This window comes from Phoenix dactylifera, unplaced genomic scaffold, assembly GCF_009389715.1.
Source record: "Phoenix dactylifera cultivar Barhee BC4 unplaced genomic scaffold, palm_55x_up_171113_PBpolish2nd_filt_p 000447F, whole genome shotgun sequence".
NCBI lineage: Eukaryota > Viridiplantae > Streptophyta > Magnoliopsida > Arecales > Arecaceae > Phoenix > Phoenix dactylifera.
This window is the reverse complement of record NW_024067879.1, coordinates 301,808-326,289: the sequence shown is the minus strand read 5'-3', so window position 1 is coordinate 326,289 and position 24,482 is coordinate 301,808. Positions and strand designations below refer to the sequence as shown.

The following is a 24,482-nucleotide window of genomic DNA, read 5'->3' as shown; positions in this document are numbered from 1 at the left end:
GATTCACTGAATCACTGATGATTAGTAAGATTTCTTAATTTTTTATAATTGTACATTTTTATTGTATTCTGGAGGTCAGACCAAGGTCCAAACCTCGGCCCTTTCTTAGTTTCTTATTGTATTCTAGAATCTAGAGGTCAGACCAAGGTCCAAACCTCCCTTCATGTACCATTTTGATTGAAATTAATAAACTGGTAGGGGTCTATGCCAAACCCCCCACCATTAAGGTGGCTTTATATTCATAAATCAAGATTTCTTAGTGTTCATAATTTATTAATGTATTAAAAAAATTTTATCGGGCCGAGCCGGGCCCAGGCCCGGACCGTGCCAGGCCCGCGTGCCAGCCCGGCCCAGGCCCTTATGGGCCGTGCCGTGCTGGCACGCGGGCCGTGCCGTGCTTGGCCCGCGTGCCTAGACCAGGCCGTGCCGGCCCAGGCCCGAAGCGGGCCGTGCCTGGCACGGCCCGCTGGCCAGGATTCGCTAGCCCAGCACGGCCCTATCAAAGGGGCCGTGCCAGGCACGGCCCGTCACTGTAGCTGGCGGGCCGTGCCAGGCACGGCCCGCTTCGTGCCGTGCCGTGCCGGGCCGTGGGCGGCCCGGCCCAGTGCCCATCTCTAATGATGATACAGGAGATCTTGCCACATCAATGTTACATATTTGAGTTCTATAAACTAGGTTTCTAGAGAGCTTGGTTGGAAAAGGTCTGATTTATTATGCTTTGCAAGTTCAATTTTGATTCATTAGAAAGCATATGAGCCAGGTGTTTGTTAAACAAAAAAGAAGGAACTCAACTTTTTTAACACTGGAGTTTGAATGAATATTTGACACATTAACCAAGAAAATGAAGCCATTATCTTTATGAACACCCGTGGAGCATTTATCAACTACAAACGTTTTTAAATCTTATATTAGATTATGTATGGAAGTTAAACAATTAATCTAATGTGCCTTTAAAAAATCATTACATATTTTCAAAACATATTATTATATGACAGGAAAGGCTCAAGAATTTAGTGCATGAAGTGGACTTCCGAGCCTCCCATGTTACAACTGGCGAGAGAGCTAAATGTCTTGGAGTGGAGAGAGAGCGAGCCTCGACATGCACTTGAGGCAAAACCCTCCGATGCCGCACCCAAAACCTTTTCCATAGCAGAGGGACCCATACATCAAACTTAATACTTGAACAAAGAAAAAACACTCAGGAACACCCTTTACTTGCATAGCACAAAATTATAGTCATGGGGTGATAGTATTGGACTTGCGGAATTCATATAAAAGCAACATACATGACTTTATATCTAGCTAAAGACATCCATAATATAATTATATATTTTAATTTGGAAAAAAAATTACTTAATACCTTCTCCGACCGGTACCTCTCGAGCTTAAAAAGTTCCAAATTTCACACTATCAATGGTAGAGAGATGAATTCACTGCAAGCCAATAAAGTCCAAGTCTAAAAAATTAAAACTGCTACATTTGAGACTAATGCTTTCTTTGACAGACCAGTAATTAAGAGAACTTATATGTATTAACACTCATCACTATTTTTTAATAAAATTCACTTGCTTTTGCATCGTGGAACTTTAGCCTATCCAATTTCTGTAGCAGCTAGCTTTGATCTCCAGGGATGCAAAGTAAATAAAAAAAAAAATAGTATTGGTACCATATTAGTCAGCTCATTCAACCCCTGTCAAATTTATCAGCTCTCTCAGACCTTCAGCTATGGTGCAAGTTAATATGCCAACACACTACTCCAGCAACTAGTAGAACCAAGCAATACAAGAACTAGAAGAGAAGGAAAAGGAAAAAGATCACCAGTAGCAGTCCAAGTTATTTAAGCATGAAATATTTCATGAAATATTTCATTAAACAACATATCAACTAACAATTGGAACTAGGGCAATATTCAACAGCGCCGTAACTTGCCAAAAAAAAGTTGCCAGTAGTGGTAGAAGGTATCTAAGCATGAAAAATTTCATTAAACATATCAATTATCAACGGGAACTTGGACAATATTCAACAATACTGTATACCATCAGTAAAGAACAATTGGTCTCTCTTGCATCACGGTATAACATGTTTGATTGCAAAATATATTTTACAGCATCAATTAGATCACAACAAAATTTATACATGAAAACGTACAGTGTTTCCCAAAAAAAAAAAATTATTGTTTCTGAGTTTGATATCCATGGAATAGAGGTGTGCACAGATATGAAGTATGAGCATCAGCTCCTAGCATGGTGATGAAGCGCCAGAAACAATGGATAAAGAAAAGGCCTCACCAGTTGTGCAACTGCGAGGCAATACTTTTCACCACTGGATGGTATTCTGTGTGCATGTATCTTTTGGCCTTGTCTGAACCAGGTTGCTCGAGCCATTCATCATACAAGCTCTTTACAACAGGATTATCAAAAGGGTTGGCAACTAAGACCTGTTATACATATATAACAGAATAATTACAGCATGCCAATTACAAGGGACTCCTCTTTCTTTCTTATTTTCTTTATATATGTAGGAAATGTTAGACCCAGGTCTAATCACCTTCATTAAGAGAAGTAACTATACTGTAAAAAATGGCTGAAATCAAGCATTTCAAACAAATTTAACATATTAAAAGGTCTAATCACTCAGTCCAGCAGTAATTTATTTTTGTAGGCGATCAGAAGGCACGCTTCGGATCTTCATTTCATAGTTGGAAGGTTCAGGCATAGAAAAACCACCAGAATTTAAGTTCCAGTCATCATCTATATGCATCATGGGTTAAAGAACTATGTCGGCATGCAACGAATACAGGCTTAAATCAGAGGTAGCAATAAATACGATTATAACCAGCTGACATTTGTTGTGAAGGAAAAGTGACGGTCGCATGTGTGCCTGTGAAAGAGATAGAGATAGAGATAGAGAGAGAGAGAGAGAGAGAGAGAGAGAGAGAGAGAGAGAGAGAGATTGTAGTTATTAACATATGATCAAAAAGACCATTGGAATTTTGAGTGCAGCTAGCAGATAACTCTCTCATACATACTTCAACTGATAAGAGTTCCATAAGCCACTTGCATTGTGGGGACCATGTTAAATCGTTTAAAATTAGTAGCAATAACAAACTGAACACAAGCAAGCAGAGGCAGGCTCAACCTCCGCTCAAAATTTAATGCAACAGTTCCAGCTCAGACTGAACTGGGACTACCCAACTCCAGAATAAATGTCAACTCAACTCAAGCTTGGAATGAGAGTTGAGAGAACAGGAACATTCAAGATGGAAAATGGAGAGAGAAGAACAAGGATGAGGGTTGGGCACTAGGGCTAAAAATGGATTGGATATTATCCAACTACATCCATTATATCTGGTTCAAAGATGATTGGGATAGGAATATTTGAATCAGATCCGGACTCAGATACCCATTCATGAATTTTGCTGAATACAGATCTGGATCCAGATTTTGAATTTTTTCTGGATTGGATCTGGATATCTAGAAAAAGGAATTACCTAAAATACCGCTCTTAGCAAGAACCAAGATTTTTTGAGTTAGCCGCCAACTACCCAAAACAATATTTGTTCTTTCTCTATATTGACTTTTCATTTTACGACTTTAAAAAATTGTTCACATTATAAAAATAGCATTTTTCATATTTATTTATTATTTTTTAAAAAAATCAATCTTTCCCTATAATAAAAAAATATTTCATTTTTTCCCTTATGATATTTTGAAAACTTTTAAAATATTTAAAAATATCAATACATATAATATATTCTACATCTATACATAATCTTTTACATGTTTTCTATAAAATAGATAATGCTTGATTATTTTTATATTGCATATATTTTTTTCAAAAATTAATTTCTAATATATTTTTAATACAAATCTAATTGGATCAATATTCCAGGCAGTCTCCACGAAAATTTAATAACTAGAATTTAGACTCTTAACCAAGAAATGCTGAACCGGCCCGTACCGGCCGGTTCATCCCGTACCGAACCGATTCGGTCTATGACCGGTCTAGTTCGGCATTAAAAAACAGTACCAGCCCGTACTGGGCCGAACCGTACTAGTTTGTACTAGTCTGAACTGGTACCAAACTGGTCCGGCGGCCGACCAGTACACCTACCGATACCAGTTCGGTGATTCTTGCTCTTAACTAATTAGTTGTGCATCATGTACAACTGCTATTTTAGATTTCATACCTATCTTTTACGACTGTCGTTTCTATTGATTTTCATTATTTAAATCTACTTAAAATCTGATTTACATCCAAAAAAATATCCAACTTATATCTATATTAGTATAGAGAATATATACAATATAACTACCTGACTTATATCCATATCCTTTTAGAACAAATATGGATATGGTAAATATCTGATTCATATTCATTGAAAAATATGGATACGGATATGGATCATATATTCCGATCTATAACCGATCCATTTTTAGTCCTACTGCGCACCAACAAAGGTCCTACTCTGGAGGAGCTGTTGGCAGTAGAGCTTTTAGAAGTAGAGCTTTTGAAAGTAGAGCTTTCTGAAGTAAAATTTTTATAAAAAGTTGTTTACTGTTTGGTAACTACATTTCTAAAGTGCTGGCACTTTAACCTGTGTTTGGTAAACAAACTGAGAAAGCACTTTTGGTATGACAGAATGACCATAAAAGATATTACATAGTATTATACAACAGAGCATAATAAAATATTATATGTATTAATACATAAATATACGATATAGTATAATATTACTAGAATGTAATATAATATTATTATAAAATAGTAAGATAATATTGCATACTATAACATAATAATTTAATATAATATTAAATTATTTAACATAACATATCAATGCATTATAATATAATGTAATATAATATTATATTTATAGTATAATGTAATAATAAATGTATAAAATATTATAATTATTAGCGTAAATTAATTTTTCATAATATAACATAATATTAAATTATTTAGCATAATATATTAATGTATTATGATATAATGTAATATAGTATTATATTTATAGTATAATACAATAATAAAGGTATAAACTATTATAATTATTAGTGTAAATTAATTTTTCATCCTCCTAATAACCATTTATCTCTGTAATAAATTTTCTAGCAGATTTTTAGAAGATAAAGAGACATTTTGTGTAATTGTTATATTTTATCACGGATATTTTGGTCAAAAAAATAGCTTTCCAACCGAGCCTAAAAGTACTTTTTCGGAAAGCTCCAAAATGTAGCTTCTCCCGAAAAGCTGTTTTTAGCTTTCTGGAAAAGCTAAAACAGCTTTTCGAAATTTTTACCAAGCACTCATATTTCATCTAAAAGTGCTTTTGGAGGGCCAGAAAGTGCTTTTTGGCCCTCCAAAAGCTCCCCCGAACATGGCCAAAGTCATCAAGTCCACCGTGGCCAGCATATCTTCTGCAATAAGCCTTCAATAAGTCGAAGAATTGATAAGGCCATGGTAATTTGGAGGGTGATGACAGTGAGTCTTTGAGCAAGAGAGGAAAGGATGGTAGGAGGGATGTCTCAATTTGGATAGAACCAAAGAGGACATATGCAATGGAGAGGAGAATGGTAAAGGCAGCAGCTATGGCATCATATTAAAGGTGGGCTTCCTCCACATGCCCCCGAAAGTGAGCAATTAATTCACAATTTAATGGTGCCAATCCTTACATGTATTTAAATCATTGGATTAAGGTACAATGGTTGTACACTTGTATATCGCTTTCAGATAAATCTTATCAATATTTAACAAGAATTTAAACAATTTTATTTACAAGTAACTAGTAAGTTGTATAACATAATATCTTTTATAAATTTATAACTTAAGCTATATACGGCTGAAAACAAGCAAGCTAGGCTGGCTTGTTTTCAGATCATTTATTTTCAAACTCCAAATTGTTGTTAGTGTTTGACTCGCTTCCTAATTAAACGAGTCAATGACAAGTTAATATTCAGTTCAAAACAAATTGGTCACAAATAGCTAGTTCTTGTAAAGGTATAGAAATATTAACTAGAAAGTTAGAGATAAATCAAAAGAACAGTAAGGGATTAGAAAACTAAAACAAAAAATAAATTACATTTCAAAAGAAACATATTACCTAATCACACTATAATTTCAATTGGACATGCACTAAATATTAACACTTTGATACAAAATTTAATGACCACCATCCCAATCAAAGACAATGTTGATCAAATATGTTTCATCAACTATAATATTTGCAAATCTCTAACCTAAGCATCGAGTCAAAGTTGGTTCAAAGATCAAAAATACTAATTATACCAGTATGCCAAACTACATAATAAAACATACAAATTGACAATCCACACCATCGATAATTATCTAGCATCTTGAAACATGGTAGATCATAATTTAATAGACTCTGATGCTTAGACCATAGCACAAAATCATACCATACTGTTAATCCATCCAGTTCTTTACCCATTTAGTGTCATATATTGGAGAATAGAAAAATGTATGATAGAAATTTTGGTGGTACAAATTATGATCAATGGTATGGATATCCGATTTGAAAAGCCCACCAAAAGTGAAAATTGAATCATTAAATATTTTATTAGGATATTAAGTTGGAATTGGCAAGACAGGTTTTTGTATAAGATACATTTTTTAGACTAATAAAGTTCATTTATTTTATTCGTGTAAATATTTAGGAAAATTATGAAAGCATGGGATGTCTTTTTGTTACCTACAATACCTATGATCCATAGGAAGAATATAGGAGACAGTTGATTAATTGATCAACTGAAAGAGAGCATGGGATGAGGTTGTGAGACTTATGTATATGGTTGCTGATAGTCAATAATGACCATTAGATGGTGGCAACTTTTCTCGGTAGTTGAAGTGGATACTCCATGTCAACACCTGGTTATCACATCACATTGTTTGGCTAGTTTGAGAACATGTCTAATTGAAACGACATTGTCAAGAGTGAAAATATTCTCCTCATAGCCTTTCCATATCCTTTCACCTAAGGAATCCATGTGAACCAGCATGAGTTAAGTCACCAGACTACGCAAGCCATGTTGTGAGTTTGTGTATGGTGGCTTATTGGGTGTACAAGATTTTTATTAAGGTCATGTGAGATGCCCAACAAGGGATCTATTACATGCAAGGGGGGAATAACTTATTCGGTCAAAGATTGCAAGAATAAATCAACCGATTGTTTGCCAAAAGTGTTTTGATTATAGTTTATTTTGCATATAAATCAGACATTGTACCTCAAATAATTTTAAGAAATTATTTCTCCAATATTTCATCGATTTATAAGCCCAATAGATGCTTGTTGGTGATGGGTTCAACAATTGATGTTTTTCCCTGAGGACCAACCTGAGTTATTGGTTATAACGGAATGACAAAGTTGCTAATGAATGTGCTATTACATGGAGGATTATATCTCACTTGGGGAACGTCGCACCACTATATTCCCGGGTGACTTAGCATGTTACATGTTAGGGTCATATGTGATGTGATAGGTCCAATTAATCGTGTTGATTAATCATACAGCTAGTGCCCTTTGATTAGAATCCCAAAACGTGGCCTACTAGTGCAGCTCCATGTACTCTAGTTGATTCAGCTTACTACGAAATTGCGCATGCAACTTGATGAGATCCTTAGTTGTGCACATAGATCCAGCCTAATCAATTTAATCTTGCAGAAATTGTAGGGATAGCTCAATTGATTAATTGGACTGCTAGATGAGAATAATTGAGTTCACAAGACATAAGATATTCGTTGGGTTTTGTCATTGCACAGATCCATATTACTGAGTGTTTTGGGCCCTATATTGGTTTTAGAAATCAACAGGCCCATGATTTATTTAATTCAACGGTTTAGCAGGCTTTTAGTGGAGCCACGCCCAATAATTTTCTCTTAGTTGGACTGAAGAGAGAGTGGGGTTGTCTTACTAATGTGAGTGACTTATGTAATTCCTCTCCTAGTAAGAGAATGAAATACATGAAAAAGGGAGGGGGCACCATCTTTTGTGGGGCATGCGTCCCCTTAATTCCTCTCCTAGTATGAGGAGAGGGGGATTAAGAAAGGATAGCACCCCTCCCTCCTCTATAAAAAAGGAGAAGGGGCTGGTCACATGGTAAGACGAATTGAAAATAAAAAAAACCCCTCTATTCTCTCTGGAACTCTCTTGAATTCTCTCCCAAGTTTGTGTGACGACATAAAGATTTGAAGAAACTCTCTCAAAGCACTTCCAAGTGGATCCGAGTGGGACTTAGCATAGGTACAAGGGTTGGAGATTGTGCCTCAACATCAGTTAAGAGTGCAACTACAAGATCCGTCTCAACAATTTGCAAATTTCAACTATTTGTGTAAGGTATATTTCTACATTGCATGATTAATTGAGAATTGATATAAATTTTTTTGCATGCACCATATTGATATTGTAGCATGGCAATCATTTTCCACTACATTTTTCCCATATGCCATGCTTTCACTTTAATGCATTAGTTCCTTCTATGAGTTTAATCCCAAAATAGTTCATTCTTTTCACAAAAAGGCAATTGACAACTGACACATACCATGCATACTATCAACTATAGTATCAGGAGGCTTATCAGAACAGTAACAAACACTATATGAACAGCAGGGATGGGGCAATATCCAAGGTATCAGACACTCTACTTCGGATTGGAGGCGAGTTGTATGATTTTACTCGAACTCATGGTTCTATTATGCATAATATGTCTGCTAAGTAATGTTTCACTCATAGTTGTTGGTATTTCTTTAAATATTATTGAAACCACACGTGTCAATACCAGTACTAATGCCATACACCAGTCTAAACAACTCAAAAACCACTTAAACATGGAAAAAAACGAACAAATATTCAATAAAAAGTCGTTTAAGCTAATCAACTTGAAAAATTGAAAAAGAAAAAAGAAAAAAAAGAAAACTGTCCCTATACAATACCAAGATGCAGGACCATCCAACAATCGGGAAGGTCCCGATACCATATCAACGCAGTGATATTAGAGTATGGCCTTTGGCACTAGTATATCAATCTTTGAGTAAATCAAGCTTAAATTTGACTTATTGAATATTGATTTGGTGTAGTTTGAAATCAACTTGGATCTATAATCAACTTAAATTTAGTTATTTTTTTCAAAAATAGCACCAGTTCTTAAACATTTTGTCCGCTACTATGCTACTTTGAAATGTCAACTTGGATCTATAATCAACTTAAATTTAGGTTTTTTTCCAAAAATAGCATCGCATCTTAAATATTTTGTCCACTACTATGCTACTTTGAAATAGCCCTTCAACAGTCCTTCCCCATCTCCCATAACTACAGTGGTCATGGTAAATATTTCATATGTTCATCCAGCATGTGCATATCCACACTAAAAGAATATTATTTTCATTGGCGGAAGTAGCTACAAGCAATGACAATGGAGAAATAAAATGGATATCAAGAAAACAACCAATAAGCAAATTCATTGTACAAAAACCAAAACATGTTCAGAAGCATCTATAGCATCATATTTGCTTAAAAAATATATAAATGGAAGGCAAGAGTATAAGCAATCATAAAAGGATAAGCATTGCCATCATTCCTACAAAGTAAGAGCACTTTGGGATGAAGACTTACATCTTGCTTATACACATTTTCCAACAGTGGAATCAGATCTTTGGCAGACTGATCTATCTTTGGTTTTATTTGACCTCCCCCATTCAGGCAGCCTTAAAAAAAAAAGGAAAGAAAAACCACAGACAATAATACTTGCTACATTACTTCCATTCCTCAAAAAGGACAGAAAAAAGGGGAAAAAGTAGCTTATAGTGTGTAGCTTGTAGTGTGATTTTACCTGAAGGGCATGCCATAACTTCAAGAAAGTGATAATCACATTTCCCAATCTTAATTTTCCTTACAATGTTCTGCAGGTTTCGGAATCCATAGCAAAGTGCAAATTTCAATACAGTTTTTCCTTCCACCTGCAAATAGCATAACTCAATTGGCATTAAGCAAGAACTTGTAAATATAAATTTTTATCATATTCAGGCAATATGATAGTCAGTCCTTACTTCTAAGGACACCTCCCTGAAGTCTGAATTGCGCACACTCCTGAACTCAAGTGGTTCCTCAATTTCTTTCCCAAAGAGTGTTTTAGCAGCATGGCGAAAAACTGTTTCTGCATACCCTCCAGAGCCACCAGAAACCCCATAAAGATGCCCTTCTTCATCAACATTTGTTAACCTATTGTACAAATTACTGCAGTTTATTATATCCATTTGACTGTTAAGCACCATCCTCATTAATGTCAGGAGCTCTTGCAGTACAGGATTAGTGTTTCTAGAATGCATGACGAGTTTTAATATCTTTAACGTGAGCAAGGGTCTAGAATTTACATAAATGTGCTAATGAGTTATTACAAAAGTTGGCAGTGTATGCTACAGAGATATATGCTTCAATTAAAGATCTACAAAAATCCATTTTAGCAACAAATGAGCAATCAGCTGAAGTGGTTCAGTACATGATCGCAGAAGCAGCTTTCTACAGAAAATTGTCTAATATATATACACTAATAATACCAGAAAAGGCATCAAGAGCATTCAGGAGCATACAAGAGCCTTACAGTCTATCCAGAGGAGCTTCTTCCAAAGCCTTGAAATCGATTGATTTTGACTGATGCAATGAGAAGCGCATTATGTTAAGAAATCATAATAAATCCTAGTAAAAGAAGATTTAGAAAGATTATAATTACCTGTATTAAGTCTAACATTTCTCCTGATGTCAACACTGAGTCTACCTCTGCGATCTTCATCTCAGAACCATCATGACCATTTTCTCCATAATTCATTGAAAATAAAAAATCATCCCTAGCAGCTTCAAGCTTTTTATCATAACAAGGCATAACTGTCACATGATAGACTTTGTCCGGCCTGCAGTACATAAGTTGTATCAAGTGAAAGAGAAGTAAACAAACGAATGGAAACACCGTTATATTGTCACATGAAAATATCAAGGTTTTAAGTATCGGTTTTAGCACCTGTACTGACACCTGACTGGTACAAGCCAAACCAGGTGTTGGTGCATTGCTTGATACAACCACTCAGTATGCGTGGTAGCCTACAGGCTACCGGTCACCTACCAGTCCGCTATAAATTATGCCCACTATAACCACCATGGTCCGGACTAAAATCATAGAACAATATAATACAACCAAAATATTTTACAACATTTGTCAATTATAAAAGAACCACAAGCTCCAAAATAACGACCCTAGATAGGATTGTTGCAAGACGACATGTTCCAGATTGGACAGAATCATCGAAATGTAACTTAAAAAAAAATCGCACATATGATAGTTATAACCTTTGTCTTTTTAACATAAAACAAGGAAAAAGTTGGACGGGAACTAATTATGCTTACATCTAATTAAGTATGCTGCAAATCTTATAATATGTAAAGGAGCTGAAATGACAGGTTTTTAAGATGTCATATATGTTGATACGTGAACAGAAGAAGAAGACTGTTTACCAAAATTTGGCTCTTTCACAAACAATCTGTGCCTCGGATATGAATTAGGTCTACAAATCAAAATTAGCCTATTTCTTTCTTTATTACTCTCTAAACTCCTGCCAAATCCAAGGGAACAATGGGGAGCTTCACCATGGCTGCATGCACTTAAAATGCCTAAACAAGGAAATGGACTTCTCAACCTTCCAACTTTAAGTTACATTCATAGCAAGATTAAAATCTCTTGATAAGAAGACAAGCCATTATCTAAAAATAGAGTAAATAAAAAGCGTACGTGAGACCCATTTGTTGGACGACATGATGCTTGATAGCAGTCCCAATTGCTTGTTGAGGACTCTTCACTGATGAAATATAAGGTAAGATATAAGATCCAAGTGTCTTCTCAGCATAACATATCCAACCTGCATGCAGGAAATTCTATTTGATTATTCAATGGTATACACATGATATATATAAAGTAAACACATGAAACACACACATATAGATAGATAGATAGAGAGAGAGAGAGAGAGAGAGATTGACTTGGCGACACTCAAGTGGATCTCCACTAGATCCAGTTAGGTGATGATAGAGTTTCCACATCGATGGTCCACGTTGTTGGATGTGATCTAATATCTCTAAACCGCTTACCCACAAAAAATCATGTAATTTAGAGGTCTCCAAATTGCATGATTTTTTACATGACTTTTGGCATGCAAGCATTTTGGGTCAATCACTCTAGTAGCAATATTTTGTTTGATTGTTAGCAATAGTTTGACAATTATGATTTTTGGAAAAAGAGGGTTCTTTAAACACCCAAAGTGGTTCTACTTGTTCAACAGAGAACGGAAAAGAGAAAGAAAGTATGATAACTACAGCCAATTTCCTTTACTGTTGACCAAGTTCATTCAATTGACAAAAGTCTAAAAAAGCACAAGCCTAAAAGACAAAAGAAGATATGAGAGGCACTAATAGAAAAAAATGAAAACAATTAATTACAGTTAGCCTGCAGACTGCCGATGAATTGACTTGGTAGCATGGTCAGTCTTCTTGGTTTCACTGCTGTGCACTTCTCCTATTGTACAGAAGATTCTTGATGTCCACATTATGATTTTGTTTTTTTCCATATTTTAAGGGTGCTACGTTGCCATCCTTTCGTTCAAGCAGATCATAGTCTTATATATATCCATCAAATACAAGCAACATCCAACCTTTCCCAAAACCAATGATTAGTGTCAGCTTTGTATCCATCCTAGCTTACAAAAGATTGTTCTACTAACTGATCTACCTGCAAAAGTTACTGAATAATATCAAAATACAGATGCATTGAACAACTCCTGATGAAGAAAATGCTTTGATGCTAATGGAACTATGGAAAAGATAAATGATCAAACTTAGAGCTGCAAAGCAATCAACAAAATACCCTGAAGGAACAGCTCGTAGCCCTGATGACCGAATTAATGGAACTATCATGCACTGGCCCAGTCTAATGAATAAGATGCTACAGACAAAGAATCCCAGCTCCGTCCATATCTAGTTAAACTTTTCAGACTCAGTCATTTTCCTACCAAGATGTTAAACAGATAGAGGCTAAGAATATAAATACTCAAATAAGATCATAACACTTCTCCACAATTACAGTTACAACCTTAAAGGTAAAAGTTTAACACCCAACATGTCTGCCAACTTTTTCTTAAATCAACTTACTTGGTGTTGAGTTCTAAAATTATCCATATTAACAAGAATGATGTTTTTGAATAGACACTTTACACACACTCCACCAATCAGTGTACTGTTGAAGTCTTTGCAAAGACAATTGCTTATTATGCATGCTAAAATGTGTGGGACTTGGATCAAATTTAACTTCAACCTGTTGTAATAAATAGGGAACAAGATTAACCAGATCTGGTGGTCAGAGCATCTTTTTTACCTCCAATACGTTTACACACTTGACAACAACCATCCGTGCCACCACATAGTTCCAGCCAGTTGTGCCTTAATTGCTAACATAGTAAATATGGCTAACATGTTTTCTACAAGCAAAAAACTAAAGTAAATTAAGTGTGCAATTGACCATCTAGCAGGACAAATGTTTATGAGCAGAATATGCTTTTCTCATGATGGATAGCTCTTTGGCAGCTTTAAGGGTTTAGCAAAGAAACATTAAATACCAAACGAGGAGTCAGTGTTACAGAACCCTGCCTCCATCACAAGGTGATTGACTCAAAGTGTTGACGGATGATGGAACTCTATATTTAGCTGGTTGTAAAGTTGTTTGTAGCTTTTTAATCACAGTGATGCGAAGGGGGAAAAATCTGGACACTACTCTGACCCAATCTCATGAGCAGAGATAGACACATATAAATGATAGAAAGCCTGGCAGCCCATGAGGCTCTGAGTGAGTTCCAGGTAGTACTTACACCAGATGGGGCTAGATCAGATTCAGATTTTTTTTTTTCTTTTTTCCGGAGAGGGGAAGGTAGGTATCATAAAATACAATGTCCTTTGCAGGAGATCTCTTCCAGCACAAATACAACTAGTACAACAGCAAGCTGCCTGGCAAATAGAGACCACACCATAAAGGGAAGCTAAAGGTACGTAAGATAGATTTCTAGTTAGTCAAACATTCTTCAAAGTTGAAGAGATTGGATACTGCCAAGATCAATACTTTTCTTCAACTTCATATATAGATGAACAAAGTAAACAAACTAGACAAGCAGATCCAGAAGAACTGTTATCATGGGAACAAACCAAGACAAAATAGAATCCATCACTTAAGGATAAAAATGCCTAATGACACCACCATGCCCTTAATCAAGCTCAGTAAAAGAAGATCAAACACAAAGTTTGAAATGGTCAAAGAAATTTCCTTTCAACAGTAAGTTTCGATCAGAACTAAGCAACCATAACCAAATCCCCTCATGTTTCTATATGTACTAAGAGTAGACTTATCAATAACTAATTGTTGTATATAAACTGAAAATTATAGAAAAATTATATGTAAGGTTGCCTCCCAAGACAAAAGACCCTAAATTCCTGGACTCCCCCTTGTGCATCTGTAGTATCCACTCTTTTATCCTCTCATCAAAATAAACAGGAAAGTTTGAGTTCCCTCCCTTTGATTGTGTAGCGTTTTGTATCCCCTCTCCATGCACCCGCACTCAGTAACTTTCTGTCTCAGACAATCTCTTCCGATACCGTTTATCCTCTTCTCCCAGATGATATAGGATAACAAATTATTAATGGTTATTAGAAAGCAATTATTCACTAAATCCTGTAGCAAGGGGAGGACAAGGGAGATTGCACTGTCAGGTTCAAGAATGAGCATAATCTTGCTGTCCATCAAGTTTCTTCTGTTTTTCTTTTTTACTTGTGGATACATTGGTAGCAAAGCATCTCATTGTTGATGGATCCTTAATTGGAACCAAATCTGATAATTAAATAACTTCATATTTCGATCTAGCAATCCTTAATTGGTTCACACCATAAGCATTATTAACTTTGTATTCAGATATCACATGGATCCATTACAACCAAACCTGTTTAGTGTGCAATGTTCTCATATAACATAAGTTTATAATGTGAAGAAAAGGGGGTACCAACTACCTCAATAAAACTTTTTTATTTTCCAGGAAAATCAAAAAGAAAGGAAAATTTTACCTGGACATGCAGATGAAAGCATGGGAAAGATTGATCTATTTTCTCTGCCATCAGTCGAGGCATGCTGTTTGTACCGTGAAATAAATTCATTACATGATTCCATGAGGGATAAATCTCGACTGCAACTTGTATCAAACACGGCTTTAACTCCCAAAGACTTGAACAATGCAGTGAGCTTTCTGAGAACCTGTAAATTTATCTAAAAAATTAGCTTTATGACTGATAAGAAGAAAAATGCCACTATTACATAGATAACTTGCAAAGGAAAGAGTGGCATTTAAGAAAGCTACCTCACCTTCTAAAAAAGACTAAGTTACACATTCGTAAATCTGCAAAGGTTGAAATATTCTGTCATTATTCTAACATATGAACTGAATAGTAGATCTTTTTTCTCCTGAATAAATCAGTACTTTGATTTTTTCCCCTTTGCTACAAAAATCTGTAGTACAGGTCTAATAGATATGTCCGAACCGGTACTTCAACCCTTGATTTAGGTACTTCAAGGGTACTTCAACCCTTGATTTAAGTCACAGTTTAGACAGGGTTCAATCTTTTTTTATAATGATTTTCCTCAATGGAATCCAAATAAATGAATAAAACATGTGGAATTCAAAAAATTCACAAAAGTTTAATTCCAGAAAGAGTTTTCCCGTTCTTAAGGACCCCATTACCACATCGCTCTCTCAAGATGAAATCTGAAACCAGAATGCCGAAGGTTGATGTTACTCATAGAGAATGAGGGTATTTTAGGAATTATACACTATCTTACTTAAAGAGCTGGAGGTGCCAGTTTACCTTTCCATCCAATTGACACAGGCCAATTAAGTGAAGCGGCTAGGCATGAGATGTTAGAGCCTACCTACCTAGCATCCCTTGACTTCCATCAGCATTAGTCAGATAAATTTAGAATGATTTTTCATGGTCAAATCACCATGGACTTCATCAGGAACAAGTGACATACTTGATCAAGTCACAACCCATAGTTTGAGCTCTGAATACTTTTTTGGAGTCCCAAAATGATATATATGAAGAGCCTCTCGACCCAGATCACTGCCTTCATCAGTTGTAACTATCTTGAGGTCGCAATTTTAATTTTTTAACCCTAGTGAATGAACAAAATCATAAAATTATAATATGGAAATTGTAAAATCATGCTTCATAACCTGCAACAAATCAGTTCCTCAAGCAATTGAACTGAAGGTTAGTAGCAACCATCTAAGGAGACAGCACGATCACATAATCTTGCTCTTTATCTTCATTAGTTGTCCTCAAGAATTTTATAATTATGAAAATAATTCCTTATTAAAACTCAATCCTGGCGCCTTCTTGGAGCTACTATATTAATTTAATGAATCAATCTTCCTTCTCCCTTGGTCTTGGTACTTACACTGAAAATGTGCACTCTGCAGAACTCTTTCCATATACACTTTGCGGACAGTTGATTTTTTACGGATAATGATCACTTGGTGCCTTTGTTATGCTTTAATAAGATGCTTACCGAAATGAAACACAGAACAAAAGAATGACATGACGCTTGAAACACAAAGTACAATAAACTAAAGGGTAATAACCAAGAATAGGATTGCTACCTGAGCTGGCGAAAGACCAAAGTAAGCAGCTAATGATGCTCTTGATTGAGGGGAAACAGAAACAACAACAGCCTTCTCTGAATTGACTTGAGACAGAAACTCATCTAAACTTTGTTTCTCGAGCATAATGGTTTCTGCTGAAGTAATGCAACCACTGCAAAATCATAAATGGCTTATTCTAATTCACTAACCACACAAACTGCATGTTTATGTTACCACACAGAAGAAATTTTCAATTCCACATGAATTCATGCATCAATATCTTACTGTATGCTATCAAAATTAGACAATCCAAAATATCAAAGCCAAGATCTGAGAATTCCGCAATTTGAGGAGGAGACACAAAAATTGCTACAAGAAAACAATATCATCATAGAGACTGCCAAGATGTGACAGTGCAATTTTTAATACAAGAAAACAATACTACCATAGTGACCGCCAAGATCTGATAGTGGAGCAATTTTTAAACACACATGTAATTTTATGTGATTTTTAACCAAATATCAGCATGCAAGTTCAAAAATAGAGGAAGACGAGAAAATTCTAATAACATCACAAACAAAGATAAGGCAACGTGTTGTATCCTAAACCACATATAGTTATATCAATATCACGTTTTATGTGGCGTACGAAACTTTTAATTAAATCTCTTAATGTAATTGCAATTCTAATGTTATTTCCTTACAAAAACACTGTTTGTCTATGCAAAATCAGGTGTCACCGATCAACATTTACATCACCTCAGGTGACATACTCTTTCATCAAGCCCCACCAAAAAAATAACTGAAAGGAGGCACATAACATTCTTGAGCTTATTGACCCTCTCTTTGCCTCAAGCTGTAGGCAGCCTTAGCCACCTCAAACACCCTGCAACAGCCACCCCCCCCCCCCCCCCCCCCCCCCCCCCCCCCCCCCCCCCAACAACACTCACCCTCTTTTTTCCTGCTCGGAATGCCTAACCTCCTGATAAAAATTTATTTGCTCCTCTTGCTTTTATAGAAACATAGAATCACCATAAGGGCATTATTGTAATTTGCACATCTTGTAGGAAAGGGGCAGCAGACCCCAATTTTGTTTGGTTGGTTCTTCCAATATTTTTTCCTGTTCTCTTCTCTTCTTGCCTTCTTTCATCTCTTCTTGTCTTCTTATCACATATACAAAGTTCTGATTACTGCAATATGGTATCAGAGCAGTGATTCAGATCTTGGGTTCTACTTCCTGTGCTTCCATTCTTTTTCTTCATTATCCTCATATTTAATAGCAAGAAAAGAAAGATTCCTTTGTGCTGATTATGAATTAGAAGAAGCCTTATTTTGAGTTGCTTTGGTTGAAGGAGCCAAGGAGAAGCCTCCAGGAGGGATAGTTAATGCAGATCTAGATCAAATCTACATTCCAGTAGGAATAGCTATGCATATCTACATTAGATCTTGACAGAGAGGGGCATTTTCTTGAGATCCAACTGAGAATAGATCTATACTGGCTGCAGGTACACTGATTCTAGTAAAACAAAAAAGTAAAACAGAAGGTCGTTTCTCAAGGTTACTTGTGGAGATCAGATTGGTGTTTCAGATTCAGAATGATAGCTTGCAGCCGCAGGTCTCGTATTTCCCTCTATTAATCCAGTCTTGAATTGAAGATGTCTACAATTAGCGAATCAAAAGTGAGTTCCAGAGACAGAAAAGCACCAAAGTTTGGGGTTTTGTTTCAGAACCCTAATCAGCTTATTACACCTACCAAAGTTTGGCTGTCAAACTTTTTATAATTCATCAGGGGTTGTGGGGGCCTATAATAGGTGCTACCAAGAAACCCGGGAAAAAACTGATGATGAGAGGTAACTTTTAGTGAGAAAAAGAGAACGCCCAAGTAATGTCTTGGCTGTTCAACTCCATGATGACTGTGGCTTTTCTAGATACAATATTCAAGATATGGAGTAAGATCAACTAATTCACAAAGAAAGAATACTGCCAAGGTTTATCATCTCGAGCAAGATGTAGCAAATTTCAGACAGGGAGAGATGTCAGTTTCAACTTATTATGCAACCCTTCAAGGTCTTTGGGAGGAACTAGTTTAACATTCACAACTGAATCAGAAAGATACTGCAGACGGTGAGATATGCCAGAAGCAGATTGAAGAGAGGACTTTTAAATTTTTGGCTGGCTTGAATATGGGTTTGAAGGAGTTAGAAGATTTGACAAGAAAAGAGAATGTTTTGAACTCTAGATCAAAATTTTTTCCTTAGTGAAGAGTGAAGAAAGAAAGATGAATCCTGATGCTTCTTATTGCTGTCCTTGAACATTCTGCAATTCCTAAGGGAGGGAGCAAAAGACTTAAGTTCCAGAGAAAATTTTGTATTACACTCACTATGGCAAGAAAAAAAAATGTAGAGAGCATTTGTTGAGTGAAATATCCTCATCTCAAGCATGGTACGGAGAAGGGACTTCAAGGAAGAAACCACAAGCCGCTACTGGTCATGTGTAGAGGGACATCCTGTAGACTCTTCCACTAATTCTCAGTCTCCTGCAAGATAGACTCTACTCTTTGTATCGGTACGGATCTCTCCTTTGATGAGGTAGTTAAACAACTTCTTACTCGCCTCAACGCTACTGGTTCCACTATGCTTGCTAAATCAGGTACATCTACTGCCTTAGTCTCTTGTCAGTTTTCCGCTAGTGCATCTTGAATAATTAACTCAGGAGCCAGTAATCATATGTGAATCCATGTTTTCCTCTTATTCCTTAGTATAGGATGAAAAAAGTTAGAATTGCTGATGGATCCCTTTCTACGGGTTTTGGAAATTGAAACATCAAAATCTGTAAAGTTGTTACTTGTATTCAGTACTTAGAATTGCAAAGAGATCCCCTTCTACAGTTTTTGAAAAGGGGGGAACATTAAAATTAGAAAAGATATTACCTTACACTCGGTTCCTCATGTTCCTGCCTTTTATACCAATTTGCTTTTGGTTAGTCACCTTATTAAAAACTTGAATTGCATTGTAACCTTCTTTCCTACTCATTGTGTTTTCTAGGATCGACGAACGAAGAGAACAATTGAGCATGGTCATGAAGCTGGAGGGCTTTACATCCTTGATGGAGATGTCACCTCTGCTTTTCGATCCAGTACTAGTAGCTTTAGGGAAAAGGATGCTATAGCCAAGGTTTTTATCTTTGGCATGGTAGACTATGACATTTGTCATTTAGTTCTTTGAAAATTTTATTGTTGTATTGTTTCTCATGAAAGTTTCAATGTCATGCCGGTAGGAAAAACAATGAAGATAAGTAAATTTTATTTCTTGTATTGTTTCTCATGAAAGTTTCAATGTCTTGTTTTCCAGTAGGCAAAACAATGAAGAACAACTTATCCTCCTTCAATAAATAAAGTTACTTGTTTTTTCAACCTGGTTCATTCAGATGTCTGCGCCCCTTCATGCATTGTTCAGTGGATCGCTATAGATATTTCATTAGCTTGATTGATTATTGGCAAGATATATCTGGATTTTTATGACGAAAAGCACGGATGAAGACCACATAGTGCTTAGAATTTTTGCAAGATAGTGCAAACACAATTTTGTAGAGAAATATAAGTCGTAAGGACAGAGAGCGAGAGAATACTTCGAAAGAACTCTGAACATATTTCTTGATGGTGAGGTCATGAGGATGTGATACATCAACCTTCCTGTGTCTCAACCCCTCAACAAAACAGTGTTGCAGGGAAAAAGAATAAACATTTATTAGAGACAGTAAGGGCATTGTTGTTTCAACACAAGCTGCCTGAGAAGTTGTGGTCGGATGTAGTGCTTACAGCAGCCCATGTGATTAACAGAATGTGATCTACGGTGTTGGACATGAAGACTCCATTATCTATTCTTGATCCCAATTTGTTTTCCTTTTCTCTTCATCCCGGGAGTTTTGCTTGCCTTTGTTCTATGAGTCTAAGTCATATTTTAATTCTCCTCAGAATCTTGGATGTAAGAGCATTTTTAATTCCTCCTGTTTCTATTTTATTATTTATCATTCATTTCATCCTGATCATACATCCTCTTCTCCTATTCTTGACAAGTCTAGTTATCAAAAGAAACTGAGGTTAAGTTAATCTTGATGACTTTATGCCTGCAACAGATAAGAATGAACCGAAAGAGGTGATTGTCTATCAAAGAAGGAATAAGAAGCCTGTTAGTTAATGATCAAGATCTGTCAAAATCCCCAGAGCTGGCTCCAGGAAAGTCTGATTTTTTCCTACTTCTTCAACACTCATATCCAGTGAAAATGTTACTTTAGTGACTCCTCGGATTTAAATCTTCCCATTGTTGTTCATAGTGCTAGAGAATGTACTCAACATCCTATGCAGAGGTGCACATCTTAATGTTGTTTCTCACCTTCCGGGTATTTTTAAAAATGAAAATTTTCTAAATTTTAATTTTTTAAAATATTATTATAGACATTCTAAGAGAGTGGTATTTTGAGAATCGGAAAGTTTTTAACACATAGACACACACACAAATATATGCATATGTGTGTGTATATAAAATCAAACTCTGCAACACTATACAAGCAAATAAGTACATTAAAAATCACCAAACTCATCAAGTCCATCGTCCACCAAAACCATAGTTGACTTGTAAGATATTTGTAAATTATCAAACTCTACAACACCAATACAAACAAATAAATAATCCAAAATGGCACCATCTTATTTAGATAAGTCACCTTTGATTTTGAACCCATGCAATTGGTGGAGAAAATTTTGCAAAGAGGAGCAACTATTATGCCTTAGTCTATTTATTAGTGTTGGGAGATTTTCCCCAGCGAGAGAAGACTTCTTGCATGTTTTGGTAGATTCCATGCTTTCTCTTTATTTTCTATTTGATAAGGAGAGCCATGTAAATCTTATGATGCACACCATATTTCAAAGGAAGGTGCATCCAGTGGCTGGTTGTAATCCAATCAACATGAGCTGTTTATATCATTTTTTGATAAATAAACACCTGATTTAACTTAAATACTGTTCTTTATTCTCTTTTCCTACTCACTTGTTTAAGAGTAAATCAAAGGGGAGCATTTTACTACAAATAGAGTGTAGTTATACTGTGATGTAAGCACAAAAGCATGCAAGACAAAAAAAGATATGGGAGAAGGTGCTGAAGAAAGAGAGAAGCCAGAGAGGGAGTACAGAGATTTAGGAAAATTTGCATGGATGATTTATTGGAATTTTGAATTGAGATTAAGTAAACTCTCTCTCTTTCCTTTTTTTGATTAGATTGATATGAGCCAAAGATTTTAGACCTTAGAGTTAATTGGGTAATATTTTAGGAACTGGCTTTTATTGGAACAAAATTGAATGCAGGACCAATAATAGCGACAAACTTATTTAGAAGGGGGCTGCATCTCAATACACAAAAAATTCAGGGACTATGAGGAGCCATGCCCCCCCTCCTGCCTCTGAATGTATGGAAATTGTGTACACAAACAACCCCTATCCTGTCCAACAAACTTGGTATAATGATTTTATGACTTGTGAGAGGTGTAATCACTCGAACTTTGTTCCTCAAGTATGAATTACAATAGCACACATACATCATTCGCTTCTTAATCATTTTTTCTTCACTTTTCGATATCTATTATAATAATGCCAAATAAACATCACAGCTACCCTGAAAATACCAACAGCTAAGAAAAGAAAAAAATTGTACCTGCATGCCAAGCAATCTTTCAGCGAAATCTTGACTGCTTCAGTTTGTGATGGTTTGCTTACAGCTTTGACTTTCTCCTGGTTCTGCAAACAATAACAAGGATAGTAAACTGGAGAACATAAGACCTTAAGATGCTCTTTCAAAAATACAAAAAAAAAAGAAAAAGAAACAAGCAAGCAATTGTTTGAACGATCTGAAGAAACTATTTGCAGATCTAATCATGGTGAGATGGATCCAGCAAATATCAACTTGCTCCAATGCTAAAAGTCAATCAAATAAGTAAAAATCTACGGTAATATGAGGTCAATTTCATGACACTACCATGCTATTGATTTCATTTAAGATAAAGACATCAAAAATTAAAGTTGTCTTCTAATCCCCTCCTTCTACTTGTATTCAAATATTCCTAAGATTCCCTCCTTTTATGGTGTTTCATCAAAAGTTATTCATTCCTTAACAAAATCATCTCTGATTTATTTTACAGATGTCCAGACATCAGTATGAATGTCAACCTAGGAAAGATACACCGGTGAATCTCAATATAAAAACAGGTTAAATTTCCAATAATCTGTTACCATGTCATTGTTAGTAGGAATTGACTTGAATTTTCAAAATAAAATCTTGCAAAAATTAAAAACTGTCAACATGAAGCACTTGTCAAGTATTGAGTTGAAATAATTTTTCAAAGAATCCCCATATAACATAATGCTAACTACTACTATCAATCCACCAATAAGTTTTTTTTTTTTACAAAAAAAAAAAAAGTTGTTCCCCAAGACCAAAGCAAAAGTGCGAAAACCATTAAATATTAAATTCAGTTCTCGGGAAAAATATCAACTGCCAGAGAAAATTCAATCCACCGAGACCTAATTCTCTACTGCATAATTCAGAGTAACGACGAAGCATTAAAACCCTGATATTCCTCAGAATCCATACAGAAATTAACGGATAAAAACAGTAAAAGCATCAAAATCGCATTTTTACTTCAAGACCGTGATTAATTCCAAAGGAAACTAATTTCGACCATGTACCTTTTCTTTTTCGTGCTTCGACTTCATCGCCTTGAGCGAAACGATGCAGTCCTGCGACGGCGCGATGAAGTCATTGAGATCAGCCAGCCGCAGCGCCGGCGAGAATTTCTCCGACATCTCGGCCTCCCAAATTCTTCCTTCCTGAATTCAAATCCGGAACTAAAACAATATCTAGAGCTAGGTTCAGGGCTTGGGTTAGGGTTTCGGGATTGGGGGAAGCGAACGAAGGCGAGAGACAGTAAAGAGAGACGAGGATAAACGCAAAGGCGGTTTTCGCGAAGTCTGTGGTGCCAAAATTCCTTCCCAGCGCGGGCCCTACCGCGCGGGCCAATTGCCAGCGGCGCATAAAGGCGGTCATCATGTCGGTTTGTTTGCCGACTCCACTAAACCTGGAACCAATCCAGGACTAATATATCTCAAGCCTACGTAGGAAATAATGCTATGGATCCCAACTACACCATGGTACCAAAAAGGAGCTCCTAGCCATTGGCTTGATAGATTGGTGAGTTGATGCGCTCGATTCAAAACAAGATGGGGTTGTATGTGAAGCACCAATTCCAATACGAATCACATTTTTCTTTCATAATCCTCTTAACAATTGAGACCAAATGTTAGGGTCCATTTTTGGGTTTTAGGTTATGAGGCTGGGAGTTTAGAGGCCTTTAGAGGGTGTTTCGCATCAGACGATCATCCCAAAATCAAGAGTAATATGAGTAGAGATGACAAATATGACGATGATCCCAAATTATCACTGTTTTTCAAATCATATTCTAATCCAGTAATGAAAATCCATCCTCGAGAATGGGCATTCAAGGTCATCCTTGAGGAGTGATCTTAGATTGAAATTTTGGAACAAAAATGACCCCAAGTCTAGCAAAAAAAAAAAAAAAATGAAATTATCAATATACCATTAATATATTATGTCAATGTTATATATTATATATATTTGTATTACATATATCGTATTTATGATATATTATATTATAATATACTATAAATTATATTATTATTCAATTATATTT

At 35.9% G+C, this 24,482-nt stretch overlaps 1 protein-coding gene across 1 annotated transcript; it reads right to left on the bottom strand.

The window, feature by feature from the left end:
* Positions 1-1,963: 1,963 nt before the first annotated feature.
* LOC103722808 (protein NAR1) lies at positions 1,964-23,729 on the bottom strand. Its single transcript, XM_039118927.1, has 11 exons — positions 23,461-23,729; positions 22,430-22,512; positions 16,744-16,897; positions 15,155-15,341; positions 11,790-11,916; positions 10,740-10,917; positions 10,611-10,660; positions 10,060-10,231; positions 9,843-9,969; positions 9,626-9,717; positions 1,964-2,437 (listed from the first exon to the last, which is right to left on the bottom strand). The coding sequence occupies exons 1-11, from the start codon at positions 23,575-23,577 to the stop codon at positions 2,285-2,287; spliced, it is 1,440 nt and encodes a 479-aa protein (XP_038974855.1). The 5' UTR covers positions 23,578-23,729; the 3' UTR covers positions 1,964-2,284.
* Positions 23,730-24,482: the final 753 nt, after the last annotated feature.